Genomic DNA, 26,622 nt, shown 5'->3' with positions numbered 1-26,622 from the left:
AGAAAATTTCAACCATACATGTAGGTTTTTAGCATTACCATTTGTTACTTATCTGTATCAGAACGTGCTACAGTAAAGTACGGTTATAGCGAACACGTTTACAATGAATTGACGCTTACCGCAAGGACGAACAGCACGTGACTACAGACTAAAGATTAGCACTATGATATCTCCCTCGTCGCATTCACTAAACCACTATTACAACACACGAAATGATTTTTTGTGTACAAACAAGTACAATAGAGCGTTTATTTTTCTCCATTAATCATACATATAAAATTTACATAAAAGTCATTAAATCAGAGAGGAGCAAAACATCAATCAAAGAGGACTTGTTCGTAAGACGAAAACCCTTTAACAGAACTTTCATCCACTATCGAACCAGCTTTCGTCAAATAAAGTAAAATGCTTCTCTCTTCACAAATTAAAGTTCTATGAGATTTCTATGTCTGCGAGAACATACAACATGAATAGCTCTACAATGATGTGAACGATTGGTACAATTTGATACGCCAGTACTACAATGTAATGTAAAACATGTATGTATAACATTTAAAAATGAATTGAAAGAATTCAGAATCAATCTTTACACAAAATGATTGTTGACGGTTGTTAGAATCAAGATTAAATAACTAATAAATTATCATGTTTCATGAATTAAGTTTCATTATGAATGGAATTTTTGCCCTCAAATTTTCGTCAATAATCATTAGATGATTTACACAAGCCATCACATTTGTACTTGAAAGTGATAAAAGAACACACTGATACCCGTACAACATACAACGATGAACAAAAAGAAACAAAGTCGGTCCACAACAATTGCAAGCTTCTTCCAGGCTTCTTCGTAGTCAACATTTGGTGCCTTGATCACAGGATTCCCACTTTGAATCGAATAGTATTCTTTAGGTGATTGCTCCATAATATGTAGTTTATCACAATACGAGTTTTCTTTGTGTTTTCTACAATTTTCCACGTGGTTATTGTTTTGGATCTAGCAAAGAATAAAAACGTCAATTTTTGTTTAATGATGATCACCTAAAATCAGTTTAAACACGTTCACTATTGTTTAGTCTTAACCAGATGAAATGTTTCTTTAAATTATGAATAACGCGATTTTTTTTTCACTGTGTATTAATGAAACTTATTAACAATTGATATAAGCATTCGCAAATGTTATTCACGTTTTCACGCAACATTAAGCTTTGGGGTGATTAGAGGTAATTAGATTTTTAGTTCAAAACAAATGTATTGAATTGAAACAAGACGGTTTTATTTTATTCGCGAAAACGTAAATTTTGAATTCATGACATTGTCATTGAAACAAGATGGTTTCAGATAGATAATTTGATTTTATTCACGAAAACGTACATGTTGAATTCATTGAGGTCATAGACATTACCTGTTCAGGGACGCCGTTTAGGTGTTCAACACAAACCAGGGTAATCTTAGACAACCTGAGGACGCCGATATTGTACAGCCAGTCCGGCATGCGCGTGTTGCCTTGGTAATGGATTGCTATGACAACCACCGCCATGAGACAGGTCATTCCCACCAAACACAGCGAAAAGTTAAAGTACTTCGCTGCAACAAAAATATATTCTTTGGTTAGACCATTTTGAATTTTTTTAAGTTACGTGTACATGTATATTGTGGTATTTTGATCAAATTATACAGAATACTCCTCAAGAATATCTTTAGTCAAACGTGAGCTACGTCTTCCTTTCATTGAAAATTTGTCTGTTGTACGTGATGTTTCTGCGTTCTGTACGTGAACCTCTCTTCCTTAATTATTGATATGCAGTGTTTCGTACGTCTTCCGTTCATTTGTAGTTGTCTGTGGTGTTTAGTTGTATGCATACGGTATTTTGTATTTGTGGTGTGTTGTTGTTGTATTAAGTTGTACGTTGTGTTATTCTTTTGTTGTTTGTAGCGTTTCTACCTATGAGCGGCGTACTGTCGGCGGACGGCGGGAGTTTGTCAGACACCAGCTGCTGGAACACTGCCAGGGACAGCATGACGGTGATCTGGAGGGACACCTTCTCTCCAGACTCCACAGGCAGGTGGTACCCCAGCACCGCCATCACTGTGATCAGAGCCGAGGGCACGAATAGACTGTTCTGGTAGAACTTGGGCTTCCTCCGCAGGGTCAGGTAGAACGTGACGTCAGAGTAGGGTTCTAGGCAGCATTTATACTGCAGTACGTGCCTTTCCGCGCGCATGGAAACATACGTCCACTCCACGTGCTCAACAGCAGACCACAAGTCCCCCGCCGGACTCTTGTTCTATATGAAAGATTATTCTTAACTGGCATTTTCCCATATTGAACAACATACCCATGCACAATACTCAGTAAATATATATATATGAATATTACTGCTTACCACTAAATCCATGACCAAGCAGATGGACAAATTTACAGCTATAAACAAATACTTATCAATAAACTTATGGAACTGTATTAAAATACAAATTAATAAAAGGCTCGATTTGCATCATTTATTCATTGATTACGAAATCTATCCATGTTTCATCGTAGACCAAGAGCACGAACCTACCACCCATTGCTTCTATCATCTCATTAAACCAAAAAAGACACTATTAAATACGTCTTGGTTTTGTTGTAAATCCAGGAACACAATCCTTACCACCAAATCCATCTGGGTTCCGTCGTAGACCCAGGAGCCGAACACGAGGGGACAGGTTTGTTGATCGAACGGGAACCTGTCCACATCCAGGGTACACACGCTCTCTGTCAGGGTAGGGAAGTTATAGCTCACCGTGCCATCCGAGTGAAGGCTGGACCGGAAATCACGGAAACCGACTAACTCCGGGGAAATTCTGTATATAAATAGTTCAGTTAATCGCATGCAATTTGGGATCACATTATTTTCGAGCAGTGATTTAGTCTATTGGTTGGTAGCGTGTATTGGGATTAATGTAAATAGCGTGCATAAGGATCAATGTTTTTAGTTGCGTGCATTTGGTTCGTTTTTAAATCGTGCATTCTAATAATCGTGCGAAAGTCGAAAGAGTGTTCTGATATCGTTCCCATGAGGAGGGATTTTTGTTTCGCTAAGTAACGTCAAGTTGGATTTGATGATTACCCGTCATACAGCGTGATATCCGGAACCCAGATATACCGGACCGGAACCACAAAGCTCTCTATGCCCCCAAAGTGCGAGCTGTTCCACACTAGCCGACAATCCTGCCATTTCTACAACATACGACGCAAACTTGTAAAATTCAATTCAAATATGCAAGTATAGAGACCAGGCTGAAGCTAGCAGCCACTAACAGCAGCCACTAAGCCCGTAGAAGCTAGCAGCCAATAAGGAAATTCATCAAAGGACTGAGAGTACTCGAACAGAAAAATTATATTTCACCTAATTATCGACATATTTTAATTAATATCAAAATGATTAATGCTCAATAATTTGTACGAGCATTGCTGACTTCCAAAGCAGTAAAGCTCGCCTGGATAAGAGTTATAAATGCTTCTATGTTGGATAGAAATGAAATACGTCTATACGGGTCATAAGTTATGAAAATAATGTTATCGATACAAATACAATAAAAACTCAAAGCCAACTCAGTGTGGCAAGATAATTTGTTTACATCGACGTTGAACATGTGCGTGTTTAAAAATTTATCCTCGGGCCTTTTTACTCCCCCGGAAAAAACATCAATCAAAAATTAAAAAGACATCGTATTATTACGAATATGAGACAGTAGAACACAAAGCATTGTGGTTTTATTCTCATAAGTAAATTATTATATGTCGCAGTCAAAAACAGCGAAAATCATCAGGTGAAATTGGGATTATTTTGTATCGGCCATGTTTTGACGTGAACCTTCGAAGAATGCAACAATGACAATGAAAAGGGTCGGATTAGCTCACCCGAACTTTGTCATATTTTAGCATTTCACAATGATATAGGGGTTAAAAGTGGCCCATTATCTCTTTTATCTTTGAAGTGTGCATCAAACGAATAACAGGGTAGTGTAGGGGGCATATGGGGCTAATATTTCCCGGTCTCAGATTTGGGCTGTAGGGTACCACCAAGTGGCTCCCAGGGGTTCTGGCTCATTTCAGGGATTAATATCTCACTTGAGATTGGCCACATGAACTTGCAAACACTTGGATTAAGTAGAGGACCTCAAGAGGTATTCATAATAAGCGTTAGAGGGCACCTATGACCCCTACAAGGGTTCGGTTAGCTCACCCGAACTTTGTCATATTTTAGCATTTCACAATGATATAGGGGTTAAAAGTGGCCCATTATCTCTTTTATCTTTGAAGTGTGCATCAAACGAATAACAGGGTAGTGTAGGGGGCATATGGGGCTAATATTTCCCGGTCTCAGATTTGGGCTGTAGGGTACCACCAAGTGGCTCCCAGGGGTTCTGGCTCATTTCAGGGATTAATATCTCACTTGAGATTGGCCACATGAACTTGCAAACACTTGGATTAAGTAGAGGACCTCAAGAGGTATTCATAATAAGCGTTAGAGGGCACCTATGACCCCTACAAGGGTTCGGTTAGCTCACCCGAACTTTGTCATATTTTAGCATTTCACAATGATATAGGGGTTAAAAGTGGCCCATTATCTCTTTTATCTTTGAAGTGTGCATCAAACGAATAACAGGGTAGTGTAGGGGGCATATGGGGCTAATATTTCCCGGTCTCAGATTTGGGCTGTAGGGTACCACCAAGTGGCTCCCAGGGGTTCTGGCTCATTTCAGGGATTTATATCTCACTTGAGATTGGCCACATGAACTTGCAAACACTTGGATTAAGTAGAGGACCTCAAGAGGTATTCATAATAAGCGTTAGAGGGCACCTATGACCCCTACAAGGGTTCGGTTAGCTCACCCGAACTTTGTCATATTTTAGCATTTCACAATGATATAGGGGTTAAAAGTGGCCCATTATCTCTTTTATCTTTGAAGTGTGCATCAAACGAATAACAGGGTAGTGTAGGGGGCATATGGGGCTAATATTTCCCGGTCTCAGATCTGGGCTGTAGGGTACCACCAAGTGGCTCCCAGGGGTTCTGGCTCATTTCAGGGATTAATATCTCACTTGAGATTGGCCACATGAACTTGCAAACACTTGGATTAAGTAGAGGACCTCAAGAGGTATTCATAATAAGCGTTAGAGGGCACCTATGACCCCTACAAGGGTTCGGTTAGCTCACCCGAACTTTGTCATATTTTAGCATTTCACAATGATATAGGGGTTAAAAGTGGCCCATTATCTTCCTTATCTTTGAAGTGTGCATCAAACGAATAACAGGGTAGTGTAGGGGGCATATGGGGCTAATATTTCCCGGTCTCAGATTTGGGCTGTAGGGTACCACCAAGTGGCTCCCAGGGGTTCTGGCTCATTTCAGGGATTTATATCTCACTTGAGATTGGCCACATGAACTTGCAAACACTTGGATTAAGTAGAGGACCTCAAGAGGTATTCATAATAAGCGTTAGAGGGCACCTATGACCCCTACAAGGGTTCGGTTAGCTCACCCGAACTTTGTCATATTTTAGCATTTAACAATGATATAGGGGTTAAAAGTGGCCCATTATCTTCCTTATCTTTGAAGTGTGCATCAAACGAATAACAGGGTAGTGTAGGGGGCATATGGGGCTAATATTTCCCGGTCTCAGATTTGGGCTGTAGGGTACCACCAAGTGGCTCCCAGGGGTTCTGGCTCATTTCAGGGATTTATATCTCACTTGAGATTGGCCACATGAACTTGCAAACACTTGGATTAAGTAGAGGACCTCAATAGGTATTCATAATAAGCGTTAGAGGGCACCTATGACCCCTACAAGGGTTCGGTTAGCTCACCCGAACTTTGTCATATTTTAGCATTTCACAATGATATAGGGGTTAAAAGTGGCCCATTATCTTCCTTATCTTTGAAGTGTGCATCAAACGAATAACAGGGTAGTGTAGGGGGCATATGGGGCTAATATTTCCCGGTCTCAGATTTGGGCTGTAGGGGTACCACCAAGTGGCTCCCAGGGGTTCTGGCTCATTTCAGGGATTAATATATCACTTGAGGTTGACCACAAGAACTTGATAACACTGGAAATAGGAAGAGGGCTTTAATCCAAGTGTTTGCAAGTTCCTGTGGCCAATCTCAAGAGAGATATATACCCCTGAAATGAGCCAGAACCCCTAAGAGCCACATGGTGGTAACCCTACAGCCAAAATTTGAGACCGGGAATCAATAGTCCCATAGGTCCCCTACACAGCCCTGGTATCCGTTTAATGCACACTTCAAAGATAAAAGAGATAATGGCCCGCCGCTCACCCATTATAGCAGTGTGAAATGCTAAAAGATGACAAAGTTCGGGTGAGCTAAACCGACCCTTGCAGGGGTCATAGGTGCCCTCTAATGCTTATTATGAATACCTGTTGAGGTCCTCTACCTAATCCCAGTGTTAGCAAGTTCTTGTGGTCAATCTCAAGTGAGATATAAACCCCTGAAATGAGCCAGAACCCCTGGGAGCCACTTGGTGGTACCCCTAGAGCCCAAATCTGAGACCGGGAAATATTAGCCCCATATGCCCCCTACACTACCCTGTTATTTGTTTGATGCACACTTCAAAGATAAGGAAGATAATGGGCCACTTTTAACCCCTATATCATTGTGAAATGCTGAAATATGACAAAGTTTGGGTGAGCGAACTGGACCCTTGCAGGTGTCATAGGTGCCCTCTATCGCTTATTATGATTACCTCTTGAGGTCCTCTACCTAGTCCTAGTGTTATCAAACTCTTGTGGTCAATCTCAAGTGAGATATAAACCCCTGAAATGAGCCAGAACCCCTGGGAGCCACTGGGTGGTGCCCCTACAGCCAAAATTTGAGACCGGGAAATAATACCCAATAGGTCCCCTACACTGCCCTGTTATTCGTTTAATGCACACTTCAAAGATAAAAGAGATAATGGCCCGCCGCTCACCCATATAGCAGTGTGAAATGCTAAAATATGACAAAGTTCGGGTGAGCTAAACCGACCCTTGTAGAGGTCATAGGTGCCCTCTAACGCTGATTGTGAATACCTCTTGAGGTCCTCTACCTAATCCCAGTGTTATCAAGTTCTTGTGGTCAATCTCAAGTGAGATATAAACCCCTGAAATGAGCCAGAACCCCTGGGAGCCACCTGGTGGTACCCTACAGCCCAAATCTGAGACCGGGAAATAATAGCCCCATATGCCCCCTACACTACCCTGTTATTCGTTTGATGCACACTTCAAAGATAAGGAAGATAATGGACCACTTTTAACCCCTATAACATTGTGAAATGCTAAAATATGACAATGTTTGGGTGAGCGAACTGGACCCTTGCAGGAGTCATAGGTGCCCTCTATCGCTTATTATGAATACCTATTGAGGTCCTCTACTTAATCCTAGTGTTATCAAGTTCTTGTGGTCAATCTCAAGTGAGATATAAACCCCTGAAATGAGCCAGAACCCCTGGGAGCCACTTGGTGGTACCCCTACAGCCAAAATTTGAGACCGGGAAATAATAGCCCCATAGGTCCCCTACACTGCCCTGTTATTCGTTTAATGCACACTTCAAAGATAAAAGAGATAATGGCCCGCCGCTCACCCATATAGCAGTGTGAAATGCTAAAATATGACAATGTTTGGGTGAGCTTACTGGACCCTTGCAGGGGTCATAGGTGCCCTCTATCGCTTATTATGAATACCTATTGAGGTCCTCTACCTAGTCCTAGTGTTATCAAGTTCTTGTGGTCAATCTCAAGTGAGATATAAACCCCTGAAATGAGCCAGAACCCCTGGGAGCCACTTGGTTGTACCCCTACAGCCCAAATTTGAGACCGGGAAATAATAGCCCCATAGGTCCCCTACACTGCCCTGGTAATCGTTTGATGCACACTTCAAAGATAAAAGAGATAATGGCCCGCCGCTCACCCATATAGCAGTGTGAAACGCTAAAATATGACAATGTTTTGGTGAGCGAACTGGACCCTTGCAGGGGTCATAGGTGCCCTCTATCGCTTATTATGAATACCTAATGAGGCCCTCTACCTAATCCCAGTGTTATCAAGTTCTTGTGGTCAATCTCAAGTGAGATATAAACCCCTGAAATGAGCCAGAACCCCTGGGAGCCACTTGGTGGTACCCCTACAGCCAAAATTTGAGACCGGGAAATAATAGCCCCATAGGTCCCCTACACTGCCCTGTTATTTGTTTAATGCACACTTCAAAGATAAAAGAGATAATGGCCCGCCGCTCACCCCTATAACATTGTGAAATGCTAAAATATGACAATGTTTGGGTGAGCTAACTGGACCCTTGCAGGGGTCATAGGTGCCCTTTATCGCTTATTATGAATACCTATTGAGGTCCTCTACCTAGTCCTAGTGTTATCAAGTTCTTGTGGTCAATCTCAAGTGAGATATAAACCCCTGAAATGAGCCAGAACCCCTGGGAGCCACTTGGTGGTACCCCTACAGCCCAAATCTGAGACCGGGAAATATTAGCCCCATATGCCCCCTACACTACCCTGTTATTCGTTTGATGCACACTTCAAAGATAAGGAAGATAATGGGCCACTTTTAACCCCTATATCATTGTGAAATGCTAAAATATGACAATGTTTGGGTGAGCTAAACCGACCCTTGCAGGGGTCATAGGTGCTCTCTCACGCTTATTACGAATACCTCTTGAGGCCCTCTACCTAATCCCAGTGTTATCAAGTTCTTGTGGTCAATCTCAAGTGAGATATAAACCCCTGAAATGAGCCAGAACCCCTGGGAGCCACTTGGTGGTACCCCTACAGCCCAAATCTGAGACCGGCAAATGATAGCCCTATATGCCCCCTACACTCCCCTGTTATTCGTTTGATGCACACTTCAAAGATAAGGAAGATAATGGACCACTTTTAACCCCTATAACATTGTGAAATGCTAAAATATGACAATGTTTGGGTGAGCGAACTGGACCCTTGCAGGGGTCATAGGTGCCCTCTATCGCTTATTATGAATACCTATTGAGGTCATCTTGAGACCGGGAAATAATAGCCCCATAGGTCCCCTACACTGCCCTGTTATTTGTTTAATGCACACTTCAAAGATAAAAGAGATAATGGCCCGCCGCTCACCCATATAGCAGTGTGAAATGCTAAAATATGACAATGTTTGGGTGAGCTAACTGGACCCTTGCAGGGGTCATAGGTGCCCTTTATCGCTTATTATGAATACCTATTGAGGTCCTCTACCTAGTCCTAGTGTTATCAAGTTCTTGTGGTCAATCTCAAGTGAGATATAAACCCCTGAAATGAGCCAGAACCCCTGGGAGCCACTTGGTTGTACCCCTACAGCCCAAATTTGAGACCGGGAAATAATAGCCCCATAGGTCCCCTACACTGCCCTGGTAATCGTTTGATGCACACTTCAAAGATAAAAGAGATAATGGCCCGCCGCTCACCCATATAGCAGTGTGAAACGCTAAAATATGACAATGTTTTGGTGAGCGAACTGGACCCTTGCAGGGGTCATAGGTGCCCTCTATCGCTTATTATGAATACCTAATGAGGCCCTCTACCTAATCCCAGTGTTATCAAGTTCTTGTGGTCAATCTCAAGTGAGATATAAACCCCTAAAATGAGCCAGAACCCCTGGGAGCCACTTGGTGGTACCCCATACAGCCCAAATTTGAGACCGGGAAATAATAGCCCCATAGGTCCCCTACACTGCCCTGGTATCCGTTTAATGCACACTGTAAAGATAAAAGAGATAACGGCCCGCCGCTCACCCATATAGCAGTGTGAAATGCTAAAATATGACAAAGTTCGGGTGAGCTAAACTAACCTTTTTCATTGTCATTGTTGCATTCTTCGAAGGTTCACGTCAAAACATGGCTGAGACAAAATAATCCCAATTTCACCTGATGATTTTCGCTGTTTTTGACTGCTACATACATGTATGATAATTTTTTTATGAGAATAAAATCACAATGCTGGGTGTTCTATTGTCTCATATTTGTAATAATACGATATCTTTTTAATTTTTAATCTCTTTATACGATGTATATAGTTTTTCTATTTGTATCAATAAGACTACACTTAGGATAACTTATGACCCGTATAAACGTATTTCATTTTTATCCAACACAGACGCATTTATAACTCTTATCCAGGCGAGCTTTACTGCTTCGGAAGTCGCCAATGCTCGTACAAATTATTGAGCATTAATCATTTTGATATTAATTAAAATATGTCGATAATTAAGTAAAATGAAAACTTTTGTTCGAGTACTCTCAGTACTTTGATGAATTTCCTTATTGGCTGCTAGCTTCTACGGTCTTAGTGGCTGCTGTTAGTGGCTGCTAGCTTCAGCCTGGTAGTATAGAGCCATCTTCTGTATCACCATAGTCTCTTAATGTACAAGATTGTAGCGAAGGGAGATTGATTAAGGGTATTTGATATCTAATAATCTCTTTTTAACTATATTAGCCAAGGGCCAGTGCCCACAAAATAAGGTCATTCGCCAAAAAACATTGGTTTTCTTTTTTCTTAGAGACTTTTCATTATTGATGTTAAGATTTGCATGTCCTTATTAAACTTGTCTTTTCAAGGTACGTTAACTTTGCTGGCACTGTACACATCATTATGGTGGTCCGATGGAGCCACTTCGACCTTCGCCTTTTGGGCAAAGATGCAAGAGTGCGAAGTTGCAAAGGTGAAGATGCGAAGAAGCGAAGGCGAAAGTGCGAAGATACAACGGCGATGTGCGAAGATGCGAAACTACTATCGCTTCTTCACCTTCGCACTCTCGCCTTCGCAACTCCGCACTCTCGTATCTTCGCCCTAAAGGCGACAGTGCAAAGGTCGAAGTGGCTCCTTCAGTACACCATCCATCATTAACTTTTATATCACACAGACATTGAAGCATCTCACCAGTCGTATCCACACGTTGGCTTTCAGAATCTGTAGTGGCTCGTCCTACACAAAAAATAAATCAGAATCAAGATCCCATATCTCGCTGATTACGTGTTCAAACAGCTATTTGACGCTGAATGAAACAGAACTATTTACTCTGTTATCTACAGATCGGTGGGTGCATCATTTCACAGTTGTCCCTCGAGTCCCATTATCACGGATGAATTCACTTTTGTCAATCTTTCTTCACAAGTAGCACGTTAGGATTTATATGTACTTAATAAATAATGTGAATTAATAACCGAAGAAACGATGGTAACTAAATTAGTACTGAACACGATATCACTTTACGAGAATCATACCCCATCTATAGTTTATGTGATGGAGATTTAACATCACCTTCCATAAGCCGTCTATTCACCAACTATCATCACAAAACCTTAATACAAGGTATCGAGACCAAGAATTTCAATCATCTACTACATGTATGACCTTCACATTGACCTTGAAATAAGCAACTGGTATTCCAGAGAAAATCATCCTTTCTACCATATATACTTGCTGCTTGAATCTGACTTGTCTTCTACGTGTGGGGGAAAGTAAATACGTGTAAACCGTGATTTTTGTAGTTCCTCTTGCCATAACTAATCTCTGACGAGATCTAGGTTGTAAAATGTTAAAAGTACTTATTCCTATCGTCTGACTACATCTGTACGCTTCATAATAAACACATCGTTCCGAAATGTACTAGATACTCGCCAAACTTATTGAAAGCAACGGAAGTTGATGCAAACTCTCCATGTAATCACTGAGGAGATCCGAAAGCATCGGATAAACCAAGAGGAATATCTTTTCGCGGAATTTTTGCTCTCTCTAGATTTATCATACATTTTCGGAACATCTCAGTGATTATATAGAGAATTTACGTCACTCAAAAGTAAACTTCCGTTGCTTTCGATAAGTTTGGCATGTATCTAGTACATTTCGGAACGATGTGTTTATTATGCAGCGTACAGATGTAGTTAGACGATTGGAATAAGTCATTTGAATATGTTCCAAACTAGATCTCGTCAGAAATCGTTGGAGAAATGGAAGAACTTGTTTAAAACATAGCTTGAAACGAGGACCCCTTATAAATCCAAGATGGCGAGTGTCGTCCCTTTACTTTTTTTAATGTACACAGTGTACATTGAATACACTTTTTTAACATGACTGAAACGGGGGGTTTCAGTGAATTTTTTTATTGCAATACACAGAAATACATCTAAGATTACCAATATTAATCAATTTTTTCTTCGGGAACAAATAATAAGGAAATTCACTATCCAACAACCAAGCCCCTGTGGCCTGAAAACATGCCGAATTGACCCACTTTACCAGATCGATGACCTGACGGAGCGCCAGGTCAAGGGTCACGTTGACGGCCCCGCCACAGTACGGCTTCTCCCCGGAGTCGTATGACGTAAACAGGTGGGCGTGTAACGCCTGCTGATTGGCTGTCGTCTGGCAAGCTATACCTGAAAGAATAAATATCTAAAAACAACTGGGTTATACAACCCTCATCGAATGTTTCATCGTACATCATCGCCAGACTCAAAGTCTCACAGGAGACGATTTGGCTGTTTCTTTAAGGTCAAGATCTAGTAAATGATTCCAGAGTGTCTTTCAGGTGTTGGAACCATTATGACGTCATAATTGATTTGCTGAATCTTTTCCTGTATTTTACGGCTTTAAAGGAATTATGTAGAAAATAAAACAATATTTTGACATTCTATATTTAATCATGGGAAAAATAGTCCCGGTACCTATATTAAATTTGACATTATTTTAAAGAGGAAGTCAAGATCTTGTTTAATGCCGTTTTTGGAGAGACTGTAGGCTTTCTAGATACATTTCATTAGCCTAAAATGGACAAAACTCTGAGATTTGTTACTTTTATCCTTCATATTTCATAGAAAATTGTTGTTTAAAACATGATTTTTGATCGTGTTTTAAAATAATTTAAGCCCCGGTACACCCTATTAAACAAAGATATTGTTATGAAGCATTATTAAAAGAATTTATATCTTGAATTTCATAAACCTGTAGGCACCTTTCATTTACTAGATCTTGACCTTAAGCTTACGTACTTTTGTACATTAACAGTAATTAAATGAATTTTACTAACTTTTCATAATCAGTTTATTAATTAGTTAAAGAAAGATGTTAATAAAAACAATAAAATGCTTTCTTTGATGATTCATGCGGGTTATGAAGGTAGCGATCATTGCAGGAATAAATTTACATAACCCGCTAATTATAACGCGGGTTATGTAATTTTCCTGCAATGTCGCTACCTTACATATCCCGAATGAATCACCAAAGAAAGCATTTTATTGTTTAAATAAACGTTTTTTTCTTCTTTGAGCAAAGAAAAGTATACTGTGAACTTTTAATTGCGGTGTATTATTTTGATTCATTCCTTCTTTACTTTCTCTTGACAAAGATTATAAACCATTTAATTAAAAAAATTGATTTATGTACAAAAATATAATATACACAGTAAATGAATGAATTAAAATTTATTCACGTATTTAATAAATGAATTGATTAAAAGATTTTGATTCTATCCTAAAAAATATCCTATTCAATGATAAAAAAAAATTGACGGAATGATATTAGCATCAACACAATCTAATTAAAATTAGATCCTCCACGCTCTCGTATTTGATATGTCGCTCACAGCGACATATCAAATACGAGAGCTTGAAGGATCTAATTTTAATTAGATTGGATTGGGCATCAACATAGTGTGTTCACTAAAGTGAATTGCATTATTAAATAAGTTAAATAGATTGAAAATGGTCTGCAACCACGTTTGGATTTTCTTATTAACAGCTCTTGAAAATTACATTAAAGAATTGGTGAATGATATAAAAAACAAAAGAGGACGACGAATCTGTATCTCGCCGTCACCGGTCAAAATATCACAAACTGGTCTAACTTACCGGCGATATGACAGAGTAGAAGAGAGACAATCCACGGACACACGGTGCTGTACATTTTGTATTTGTGCTACGGAACAGCAAAATGTCACACCCTAGGCGACACCCTCGATGTAAGCGTAATAGGGGGTGTTCTACTATAAGGAAAAACGACTCGAACACAGCCGAGAGATGTATTCAAAACATCAACCAGTTTTTACTTAAGATATATTAAAGCAATCATTTGTTTACTGGGCGGCTAACTACGTGCTCGATTTTATGTATCATATTACATGGATAATCCCCTTAATCGTTTCAGCAGGAATGACATCTGGTACCTATTGGTTACATCATGCTCTCATCTGTTACGTCACTTTTATTGGATTTGTCTGGACGTCTACTGGCCTTAAATGATATCCTACACCCCGACCCCCTAAAAAAGGGAGATACTTCTTTATTGATTTGAATCTATGTATATTATTGCAATATACATTGCCCGCTGTTTCACTGCGTCCGAATCAACCACATTTAATACCTGCTTTAAAAGTTATCGTCCTGAATGTTATACCTATGGAAAAATTGGAAAAACGCTAACACAAGTTTAATCATAAACAAAATGCATGATTCAAATTATGACGCAATACAAAAAAACAACAACCAATTCAAATATTTTTTTAAACAGTCATAATATTGTCCCAGCTGTCAATGCATTTAGATAAGTCTGTTATACTAGTATAAGTAATCAAAAGCCTCTTAGATCAGTGACATTTAGGCAATATCTGGTGTATTCTGTTGTATATATAATCCACAACCTCCAGATCGTTTTTCATTTGGGCCATGTTGCTCTTGGTCTCCTCGATGGCCAGGTTAAGGATGGCCATGAACATGACTAGTACGGTCCACTGCACCAGAAATATGTACAGGAAGAAGAAGGCGGGCCCCATGTACCGGTTAGCCTGCTGTATGGGGTAGAAGTCCGATTCGCCAAGGGCCAGCTGAAACAGGGTAATCAGAGACTGGCCCATGTTGGAGAAGCCCTTCACGATGGGGCCGAAGGTGAAGACAGCGAAGTGAGCGAAGGCCACCACTATGATCACCACCATCAGGCTGAAGCCGAGCAGGTTTTTCTTGGCGATGGAGAGGGTCTGAGACATGAAGTACATTCTGACGTTGAATTTCAAATATTTGAAGAATTTCAAAATCACCAAAGCCACAAAAAAGGCCAGAATGTAGTTCAATGTCATGTCCCAGAAAATAGAGGTATAAAAACTGACAAATTCTTCCGTAATGTGCAAGTCCGTCAGTTTAGCTGAGACGGATACAATCTTCTTCAAGTAAAGACCCACGATAGAGAAAGACATAATGATCTGAATGATTTCCACATAACTCCAAGGATCTGAAAAATACTTTGCTCTTCCTCCGTAGTAAAATCTTTTGATTTCAAAATAAAAGAACGCCAAGGCAAATATCACAAACAGAATTTCACAAAGGGCAGTAAATACTTCCAAAGGGCTGCTGTAGGTGAAGTTTTTCGTTGAAAATATCTGGTAGCTGGGGTATATAACTCCAAGATTGGAGAACTCAAAGGGAATCATAACAACACAGAAAAGTTTAATATTAGCATTATAGGTGGTGAATTCCACAAACACTGCCCGGGTTCTGTGGTCTATCCAGCTGGAGTCCTGTAGATCCTGAATCATGGACAGGGACTGGCTCACGTTCCCGTCCAGCAGCACAGTGTACCCCCCGCCACTGTATGTGGCTAGGGTCCCCTCGTAGGGGATAGTTTTAAGGGACCAGGAGGAGCGGTGACTCCAGGTGTCGGACAGCCGCTTGGGTTTGTAGGTGAGGGGCTCTCTCCAGCTCATGTTGTAGTCCCCCGAGTCTTCGTTGCCGATCCAGTACTCGCCAGAACAGTTCATGCTGAATGTCATAGTCTTCCTCCGTACCCATTCAGGATAGTCGCAGCTGTCTGCAGAAAAGACGGTCACATGTATGTAGTTGTATACATAGCAAACAACATCTCACTGGACTAAATTCATTGTTAAAGTTGGTTCTTAAAGTCATTCAATTACTAAACACATCTATACAGCATCCGCCTTTACAAAAAATTAAACTTTCTAAGGGTTCTTACTAAAATTATAAACAGTGTGACTGCAATCTCAATGATAAATTAAATCAAATTTCTCTTTAAAATGAGAAAGAAAATTTGTCTGTCAAACTGAATTGAGGTATATCCTATCAAGATCTATTGCAAAAGGAGATGAGAAACAGAGAAAACATCAGTACATGATTAAATTAGATATTTTAATTTTATTCAACACAGTAAAGAAATATTACCTAAGTAAGCTTATTTGATTTTGAAAAGAATGTCTTATTATACAAAGATGCTTGAATAAAGTTGTTGACACATGAATGTTGGAAACATACCTTCTTGGATTCTGACCTGTCGTATTCGGTACTTTCCCAACAGAAAGTACTCGCTGACCAGTCCAGGTGCTGTAGCGTTGCCTAGCGACATCTCACCGAGAACAGGAACAATGCGCTCCTTAATATATGACCAGAAAAGCTCTACATTGGCAATCTGCAATGAAGAGTATGCAGCCGAATGTATGTACCAGTAACAAAAAAGTTCAATTATACATCATACATAAAAGCTGCTGCATATATTTTGTGTCTTTGAAGGTCAGAAAGCAATTGAATTTTGAAGAGTAAAACTGACACTGAGAATTATATACACTAATGCTAGGTAGAGGGCAACATAAAAGTTTTTTAACTATCCTGGAAACTTTCAACAAACTTACATTATTGAGTTCCAGGATGTCCGTGGAGAAGCCCGAGGCCTGGGAGTAGATGGGAGGGTGTCTGGGCTCAATAAACACGCTCTCCATGTACCGGCGCATCATCAGTGACTTGCCGACGTTCCGATGACCGTGCGCCATGAAAAGGATACAGATCACAAAAAGCGCGTACAGGGCGATGTCTCTCAGGGTAACGTGAATCTCCTCTTCAAGTTTCAGCTTTTTGCGGATCCTGTTCATTAGTCGTCGAGAGAGTGGGTCTGGAACGTAGCGGCTCTGGGGCTTGTCTGCAGAGTCAAACTGCTCACTCATCTTCTCTGAAATGTCAAATGAATTGTAAAATGTAAAATGATATGTAACCTCCTTATTTCAAATGAAGGACAGTGATACTTATTTGATATAACTTACAGTATACTGATTTTTGGAAAAGTTTAACTACTTACAGATCCAGTACAATCACAAAATTTAGCTGCATAGCTTGAGTTAATTAAATTTGTTCCTAAATGAACATTCGTACAAAAAGTTGGACTTATGTGCGGTAATAGTTTAACTTTGAAACTTCGAAATGATCTGAAAGCAATTCCTGAAAAATGGTGCTCATTGGGTGCAAATTCAATCAAATTTCTTTAAAATTTGAGGCTATGTATAACTGTTAAGGTATAAATTTGAGGCTATGTATAACTGTTAAGGTATAAATTTGAGGCTATGTATAACTGTTAAGGTATAAATTTGAGGCTATGTATAACTGTTAAGGTATAAATTTGAGGCTATGTATAACTGTTAAGGAGTGATCAAACATCTTCTTCTTAAATGAAAAGCAAAAAAACTAGAAAACTGACCAGTCAGGAAGGGCCCCGCTATGACAATTAATATAGAGAAGTGAAAAAAAATTTGAATTCCATCCTCTTTATATTAACAATGATGAAAAATAAATGCCCGGCAGAAGATGTAAAGAACTGGAATATATAGGATCTCGTGATTTGTAGTTGGATATGATTTTCATCCAACAATTAAAGTGTTTTTTTCTTGAGCCTTAGTGAGGGGATAAAACACACAAGTTGGATAAAAATCATATTATACTACAAATCATGAGATTCTATTTATCCCATATTTTATACACCGCAATCAATGTTTACACTGTTTATAAAACTCTACATTATTTTACTTCATTATGCCTAGGCAAATCCCATTGTAAAGTCACAACTGTGGGATATCAAAAAAATATCCAATGAGTCATATCCACGGGATAAAGTGGGTTAACATGGGATGAAATAAAATTTGTTAAAAAAACAAAGAATTGATACCAATGCAATGATACCTAGGCTTTGCCTCTATTCAATAAAATTATTATAAATCATTGTGTACGGTATTTTAACCGAAATAAAATATGAATATTATATTTTAAATCCATATTTCAAAAAATGTACACAATACTACACATCATTCAAAATTGACCTTAACTTCAAAACAAAGTTCATTTGCAGACACAGGCAGTGCAGTAATTAATCTCAATGTGACAGATAAAGATAAAGCTTAGGATTTTCTTCCTGTGGAAGGTTAATTAATCCCAAAGGAAAAATATTGCACAGCCTTCCATGTATACAATGGTAACATTCTCAGCAGTTATCTCTCTTTGCCCATTCATTCTCAGCAGTTATCTCTCTTTGCCCATTTTTCTTGTGCATAGTTAGGAATCTACCCCACTACCCCAGCTCCAAACCAGAAGACATAGAGAACCAAACTTAGCATCAAAATATGTATTTCTGCCTACTGAACTACCATACCAAATTTGAACTTGATTGGGCAACCATAAAAAAAGTTATTAGAAAAAAACAGGAAATTTGTGGACAGAAGAGTGACAGACGGACGGACGGACAGAAGGACGGACGGACAGAGTGATTACTATAGGGCACCCGCAAATTCTTGCGGGGCCCTAATAACAATTCTGGTTAACATAATAAATAATTGGTAATAATTCAGAACTTAATATGAAGTAATCACACTTATTCATGCCTCATTGCACACAATGGGCAAACAATGAAAATGCATGTTTTGCTTTAAACTGCTCAAAAGCAGCAATGTTTAAACTATCTTGGTTCAGGGTTGATTTTTTAAAATTACATTGTACATAAAATAATATAGGTTGTCAATTCCTTGCAACTTTTTGCCTGTTTTCCATTGAAAGCAAAATTTCATAAAGTTCGCTTAACAAACCTATTTCAGGTAGGCAAATAAAGCTATGAAGGTAATTCAAGCTCCATAGCTAAATCTAGTGATTGTACTGGACCTGACTTACATGTGCTACATATACATGTAAATACATGCACCTCCTAACAACTGCCAGGGATTTCAGGTACCGGTAGTTCAAAATATTTCCCCAAGTCTACATAGTAATGGTCCCTCATAATATCTCATGACTGACAGTGAAAGACAGAGAACATGGGAAGAAGGCCTGTTCCTTCCCAGACAACTACTTAAAGTATGAACATAATGTGAGTAGAGTTCAGTTGAGCTGAGACTTCTGATAAAAGTAGTCAACTGATTTCCCTACCAGACAGAACAATCAGGGCAGTCTTTAGATGAATGATCTAATGAGTATGATTAGACCAGAGAGCCTTAAGCATTAAGTGATTGGCAGTGGTTTGAGACACTTTGGGATTTTGTTATGGTTCAGAGTACATATGTTCTATAATTATCATATTTAAAATATATCACTATTTCAATATTTTTAAACTGTACAATTTTTGACAATAAATAAGGAATAAGGAATCATTCTTTGAGTATTATGAGGTGATAATTTTGGTCGGGGCGGGATCAAATCCAATAAAGCCTGAAGAGCTTTATGATAGACTTGATCACGCCCAGACCAAAATTATCACCTCAGGATTCCTTATTCCTTATATCTATATAATTTTAAGCCATCATACGATTAAATATTTAAATATAAATAAGCAAACCCCACTGGCGCTTCAATTTGGCACTGGTAAATGTAAATATAACCTTATAAAGGAAATATTTTTAAACATTAGTTGCTTTGGAATACCTAACAGCAGATCAAAAGTGGAGACATTCACCACCTGCACTATTATAATATAAAGTAAGAATCTAATTAAATTGTTGATTTTGAAAGACAGTGTATAACAATTTCAGGCCTAAACTATGAATAACCCCACCATAACATTCATAAACAACTTGAATAGATATTCATTTTCCCCTGCAACAATGATTTTGTATCTTACCTGTGCTGGCCCTTCCCCCCTGTACACCCACTGAGAAAGACCTTGTATCCCCGTTTAAACACTGAGAAAGACCTTGTATTTTACCTGTGCTGGCCTATCCCCCTGAACACCCACTTACTATAACCTTTTATCTTACCTGTGCTGGCCTTTCCCCCGGTATAACCACTGAGAAAGACCTTGTATTTTACCTGTGCTGGCCTTCCCTCCCTGTATTTCCACTGACTATGACCTTGTATCTTGCCTGTGCTGGCCTTTCCCCCTGTATAACCACTGACTATGACCTTGTATCTTACTTGTGCTGGCCTTCCCTCCCTGTATTTCCACTGACTTTGACCTTGTATCTTACCTGTGCTGGCCTTCCCTCCCTGTATTACCATTGACTGTGACCTTGTGTGATACCTGTGCTGGCCTTCCCTCCCTGTACACCCACTGACCATGACATTGTATATTACCTGTGCTGGACTTTCCCCCTGTATAACCACTGACTGTGACCTTGTATCTTACCTGCGCTGGCCTTACCTCCCTGTACACCCACTGACCATGACATTGTATATTACCTGTGCTGGACTTTCCCCCTGTATAACCACTGACTGTGACCTTGTATATTACCTGTGCTGGCCTTCCCTCCCTGTACACCCACTGACCATGACATTGTATATTACCTGTGCTGGACTTTCCCCCTGTACACCCACTGACTGTGACCTTGTATATTACCTGTGCTGGCCTTCCCTCCCTGTACACCCACTGACCATGACATTGTATATTACCTGTGCTGGACTTTCCCCCTGTATAACCACTGACTGTGACCTTGTATATTACCTGTGCTGGCCTTCCCTCCCTGCACTACCACTGGTTTCTTCAGAATCATGGTGAAGACCAGGGAGATGGCGATGACCTTGAATGGCTGGGTAATGAAAGCGCTCTGGAAGAAGGCAGTGAAGAAGGAGACAAGCCAGTCCACACTCTTCTGATAGCCGTACTTTAGTCCGTACAACATGACAAAGTATGAGGAGACCACAGAAAGGGAGATCACCAATGTCCAGGCAATGTAGACCGTCCACCATGGCAGTCTAAAGAGGTAGGGAAGATGGTACCAGTGTTTAAGTTGTACCCTACCATATTCATTACTCAAACCAGAAAGAAAAGACACAGTGCATAAATACTGGATAAAAAGATTTGAATGTATGAAAAATGATAATGACCAGAAAACTGACATGCCATTTTATAAAAACAAGTGCTCACAGGTATATTTGGACTCCTAGTATTACAAAACCATGTAAAGGTACAGGTGGCTTATTTTTTCATGATAAAAAACCTTTGAACTTCATGAATAGTATTGCACTTTGTCTGAAAATGTAAATATGTACAGGAAGAACTGACTACTGATGATATTTTTCTCACTCACAACCCATCCTCCTTGGCTGGTTCTCTCTCTTCCTCCTCCTCTTCCTCTAGTGTTTCGCTACCCTCACCAGCTTCAATGCCACTTACAGAATTTTTTTTCTGTTTCTTTCTCTTCTTCTTTACTCTTACAGGAGTTGTGCCCCTTGGCTTTTTCTTGGCTTTTAGGAAGAGCTGAATGATGAGTATATTGACAGGGAACATGATGAGTCCACTTTGTACCCCAATCACGAGATCAGACAGCGAGATTGTGATGTAGCTCACTCGAGCCTGGTCTGCCGGGTCATCAGTGGGAATCCCATGAAACATCAGACTGGTCAGCATGGTCATCAGAAGCAGGCAGAGGGCACAGGACAGTCGCTGAGCGCGGGTAAAGGAGCTGTAGGAGGGCTTTGAAGCAATGCTTAGCCAGAGGTGTGACTCTCGGAGGTCCCGGCTCGACTTGAACAGGAACTGCTGGTTGGTTTGAGACTTGAGGTCCTCCAGGGAGCAGGGCTGGAGGGTGACCTTGAGACTGACCGAGCCCCTGTCAACCGCCACCCAGTCACTGAACAGGAAGGTCCAGGTCTGCTGGGTCTGGAGGTCCTCTATCAGGATTCTGGACAAGTACCTGCCGAGATCAGGTAAGACAACATTTATTCACCTTTAAAAACATTGGAACAAAAACTGAGAAAATTTTGTACTGGCATCTTTTTTTTACATTATTGCCTTCTGTTATTCTTGACAATCCTAGACTTTTACTTCTGTTTACCACACTAAGTAAATATTTTCTTTCTTTCATCTTATTTTATTTTGCCTTCATATTTTAAAACACAGACAGTTTTTACAGACTTCAATTATCTTCTTTAATTCAAATGTGTTAAACTTCACAGCTGACTGACCAATGTGGGGATTTCCCAGAGCTGTCATGCCACACTGAGAGACTCCGGAGGTCCCCAAGACTGTGGCTGGTGGTGACCAGGAACCAGTCCTCATATCCTGACAGGAAGCACTGTCTCCCTGGAACGGACTCGCTCAGACAGTGGCGGCCACTGTGGCCCTCAGTTCCAGCGAAGGACAGGCTAACACTGGAGGTGGTGCCGGCGTTCTTCCACCACCCTGTGATTACACACACCAGGTACGCGTACTTGTGGTCAGGGTTGTTCTCATGGGCAATGATGACTCCACCCTGAAATATTAAAAAGTCAAAACTCTGCGTTGGATTAAATCCTACAAAAGATCAAATAATTGTGGTTAAATTTAATTGTTGATTCGAATTCAGTACTGTAAATCCATGCAATAAAAATATAAGCGATAAAATCGACCTTTGCTCACAAATACCGTAGTTATTGTTGAGAACTAGGATGCATTAAGATGTTTAAAATAACTCTTAAAATTCAATTGTCAAAGCTCACCTCCCTTAGAATATAAAATTACAATAAGAACACTAGATTTACATTAACTCTCTATATCTTTATATAAATGCAAATACTGGGTTCGTAGATTAATCAGATTTTCCACATCCCAAACCCTTCAATTTCATCACACTCCACCATTTCTGACCATTGACCCTGTATATAACTAACCACTGACACTCAGGGGTGTGCAATTACCATCGCCCGACGCCCGGGGCTACCGATTTTAGAGGTCGGGCTAGCAAAAACATTAACTGTGGTAGCCCGTCGGGCTAGTAAATCATAACCAGAGTTGGCAAAATATGCCGGTAAATTTGCAGTGTCCTAGTAGGAAAAGTGTATCGTCATTGTTATCACAGAGGCATAATATCTGCTCCTTTTAAGTCATGATAGCCTAAAAATTTCTTAAGCATTTTTTTCTCGTGCTACATTCTTCTGAGAAAAAACACTCTGCTGTAAGTTTCACACTTTGAAGTTTTACCGACAGTGTTGACCAGTGGCTAGACGAGATAGTCACGCCTCACTGCACATGGCTTCCGTAGTTACCTGTGCAGCTGTTTCAAGTGACATCACTGTAAAATGATTCCTTTTCCTTTAATATGTATTCATTGGCTTTTTTAATATAATTTTTTTTACAGAGAGAGAGAGAGAGAGTTAGAGAGAGCGAGAGAGAGAGAGAGAGAGAGAGAGAGAGAGAGAGATGCATTAGAGAGATATTATAAATTTCTGCACTAACTATTCTCATGAACACATTTTAAAGTGACCTGCTTGGTGAATTCAAAAATAATCATATTTTGCATATTATTTGTGCATTTTCCATTATTTTTAATTAAAATTTACCATTACGTAATTAATTGCATAGTTATATTTTGTACCTGGAAATTAAACAGGATAAAATGCATGCACACATAGATAGTTGCAGTGATTTTATAGAGTCTGTTCACATTCACAATGTTATGTTTGGGTTTTATTATATAAACGGTACCCAAACCAATTTTGTAACTAAAATGTGAGAGATCAATGAAGTTGAATATTTTTGAACTAGTCTACCACAGAAAACATGCAAGTAATAAATATTTTGTATATTAATAATTATATACTAGTATCATACAGGAGAAAACATTATGTACATAAAATTTAGTGTTTTTTATAAAATGAAATGTCGACATGTCCGAAATAGTCTGGCTAGTAACTTTGAATCTTGGGCTAGTAACTTTGGTACTCCCACTAGCCCCTGGGCTAGTGGCCAAATTTTGTAATTGCACACCCCTGACACTGACCCTGTTTATGTCTGACCACTGACCCTGTACTTGTCTAGTCTGTCCTGTTTTTTGGCCCAGGTCAACAGAGTGAAGTAGATCAGCCAGATCAGGATCACACAGGAGACCACCACCGGGTTAGAGAAGAAGGTCAGGAACAGCGCCGCATCAGCAAACGGGTCAACAAAGTTAGGCGCCACCAAGAAACTACCGGAGAAAGCCGTCAGATGTGTACACTGACAATGCATGGAAGCCGGGGTTGTCTGTTGACCTACCTGTGATTTCAGCAAATAAAGTAGTTATAATAATCTTATAATAAAATCCTTTATGGTAACAGCTTGTACTGCTGTTTTGCGGGGGAAACTGACATAGTTTACTGAAATGTGACATCACAGGAATTGTTTTGATTGCATCATTTAACCTAACTATAACAATTTGCTCATCATAATGCTGTAAACATATAATATTTAGCATATATTATATTTGGCAAATATTGATTTATCAATGTTAGCGTCATTTTGAATGAGCACTTTTCTAAATGTACATTTCACAATTAATACATATGTGCATGGCATTAAGCAGAGTACATGATTTAGAGGAAGCTGCTTCACGAAAAACAATTAAATAGAATGCACAGCCAAATGTAAACTTTTACAGTAGCAGTATAAATGTGGTTATTGTGGAAAGGTTAATTAGAAAAGACATTGATTGCACAGTAGAAAACTTGGAGGCATAAATAATTTCTTTAAAATAATGACTTTAGGATCACCTGACATCCACTTGAAGACCACTTGTCCTCTGTGACATTCCAGTACATACACACAGCAAAGTACAGCTGGGTCTCCAAGGTCAAACCACAGGAGGTTAAGGTCAAACACTGACGGCTCAGCTCCAAGTAATTATCCACCGTCTGGTCAATACAGAATGCTAGAGAGACTTCTCCAGTTGGAAAGGAACTAAAGATGTGTGTAAAGTTGTTGAGTTTACTGAGTGAGACTCCTGCAGCCCTGACATTAAGATGACTCATGTTGGTTCTGTTCTGAACTTCAATGACATTAACAGTGAGGTTAAATGTCAAAGGTCGCACAGTGAAAACAGTAGATCTTCCTTCTGTGGAGTTAAAGGTCATTATTCTGCACAGTTCAGTTGTCTGTGTGGCATTAAAACTATCAAAATCTTGTACACTTAGTGTGAAGTTTTCTTCTGATTTTTGTATCACTGGATCTAAAAACAAACAAATTTATGTCATCAGTTTGTCTGATTCTAACTACATGTATTCAAAAGGAAAAAATCATGTCTGTAGGTTTTTCAAAAAAAAAAAAAAAAAAAAAGACAAAAAATCAACCGTACATTTCAATGTATATGAAGAGTTATGGTAATTGCTACATACTAAAGTTGGAGATGTAAACATCTACAGGGTTTGTGAGACTGGTGACATTGAGCTTTTGGTCAAGGTCATCTCTGAGGGTCAAGGACACCATGGGTGTGGTCAGAGAGTCAGAGGCGGGGTCCCAGATATAGGGATTTTTCTCAGTCAGCATCACCTGAGGAATAACAGAACAGATCTTACAGGCATACACAAAAATCTGGACAGGTTACGGAGGCTGGATGGTCAATAAGATTAACCATCAGATCTACCTTAAATTTTTAGATATGATTTGTTAAGCAATAAACTAGAGACAACAAGAGGCCCAATGGGCCACATCGCTCACCTGAGCAACACTGGCTTTATATGGGCGTTCAAAAGATATTGTGCCATGTGGCCCCCCGGTAGATTAACCAAAAATGAATATCCGAATTTTCACTTATTTTTGCATATACTTAATCTTTGACATATTTACCTTCATGGAATACCAAACAAAGATGATTTTCCATTGCAATAATTTTTTAAGAACACCAATAATGCTTTTATCCTCATAATAATAATGTGTCAGGCCTATGGAAACTGTTTACAAGGCATAGTTTTCATTTACTTGTGTTCGAAAAACTATCAAAAATTTGTGTAGATTTTATGCAATTCATCGTTGAAGAAGGGGCACCAGAAAGTAAGAACAGCATATCATCCTTTTAGCAAGACATTTCTATTGATCAACCAAAATTTCAGTGTCAATCGTAGAATCATAAGCAAGATACATAGCTTGGTTTGAGTCATGTTTTTGTTCACATGAGTTTATTACATTCAACTTAAGAATTTTAAACTTGGTATTTCCTATTCAGCATAGCTGCATTTAAAATATAAACAAACTAAAAGATGCCTCAGCTTTGTGTACAAACATATAGTAGCACTGTGCGCAAAGCTCTGTACAGACCCTGAAACGTGCTACTACACCTCTAAAACGAACCGTACCGTTCCGTGCAAGAAACGAACCGTACCGTTCACAAAACGAAACGTACCGTTCACAAAGCGTACCGTACCGTTCACAAAACGAACCGTACCGTTCACAAAGCGAACCGTACCGTTCACAAAGCGAACCGTACCGTGCAAAAAGCGTGCAAGATAATTTATGCAAGACCCGCCTCCAGACGGACAAAAAAGCGTACCGTACCGTGCAATAAGCGTGCAACTTCCATATATGGCTTATTGACCTAATGTCTTTCGATGAATACGGACGGAGATTATCGCTGACCAGATAAGTTCAATATTT

At 39.6% G+C, this 26,622-nt stretch overlaps 2 protein-coding genes across 2 annotated transcripts in view; both read right to left on the bottom strand.

The window, feature by feature from the left end:
* Positions 1-230: 230 nt before the first annotated feature.
* On the bottom strand, positions 231-14,330 carry LOC105335132 (neuronal acetylcholine receptor subunit alpha-10). Its single transcript, XM_066088140.1, has 8 exons — positions 13,908-14,330; positions 12,298-12,437; positions 10,939-10,983; positions 3,108-3,217; positions 2,649-2,841; positions 1,943-2,285; positions 1,403-1,584; positions 231-994 (listed from the first exon to the last, which is right to left on the bottom strand). Exons 1-8 carry the CDS (start codon positions 13,960-13,962, stop codon positions 731-733), a joined length of 1,332 nt encoding a protein of 443 aa, XP_065944212.1. The 5' UTR covers positions 13,963-14,330; the 3' UTR covers positions 231-730.
* A 139-nt stretch (positions 14,331-14,469) lies between these two features.
* Positions 14,470-26,622, bottom strand: part of LOC109619925 (polycystin-1-like protein 2) — a 45,542-nt gene continuing 33,389 nt past the window's right edge. Inside the window, exons 20-28 of the mRNA XM_066088139.1 lie at positions 25,368-25,521; positions 24,747-25,201; positions 24,022-24,252; positions 22,206-22,492; positions 21,329-21,934; positions 20,743-20,993; positions 16,688-17,001; positions 16,314-16,467; positions 14,470-15,855 (exon numbers count right to left, since the gene is read on the bottom strand). Coding sequence (XP_065944211.1) covers positions 14,642-15,855; positions 16,314-16,467; positions 16,688-17,001; positions 20,743-20,993; positions 21,329-21,934; positions 22,206-22,492; positions 24,022-24,252; positions 24,747-25,201; positions 25,368-25,521 — 3,666 coding nt within the window. The 3' untranslated portion in view covers positions 14,470-14,641. The remainder of the gene's footprint in view (positions 15,856-16,313; positions 16,468-16,687; positions 17,002-20,742; positions 20,994-21,328; positions 21,935-22,205; positions 22,493-24,021; positions 24,253-24,746; positions 25,202-25,367; positions 25,522-26,622) is intronic.

Source organism: Magallana gigas, chromosome 6 (genome assembly GCF_963853765.1).
Source record: "Magallana gigas chromosome 6, xbMagGiga1.1, whole genome shotgun sequence".
Taxonomy (NCBI): domain Eukaryota; kingdom Metazoa; phylum Mollusca; class Bivalvia; order Ostreida; family Ostreidae; genus Magallana; species Magallana gigas.
The sequence above is the reverse complement of the archived record's forward strand: the minus strand, read 5'-3'. Positions and strand labels throughout refer to the sequence as shown.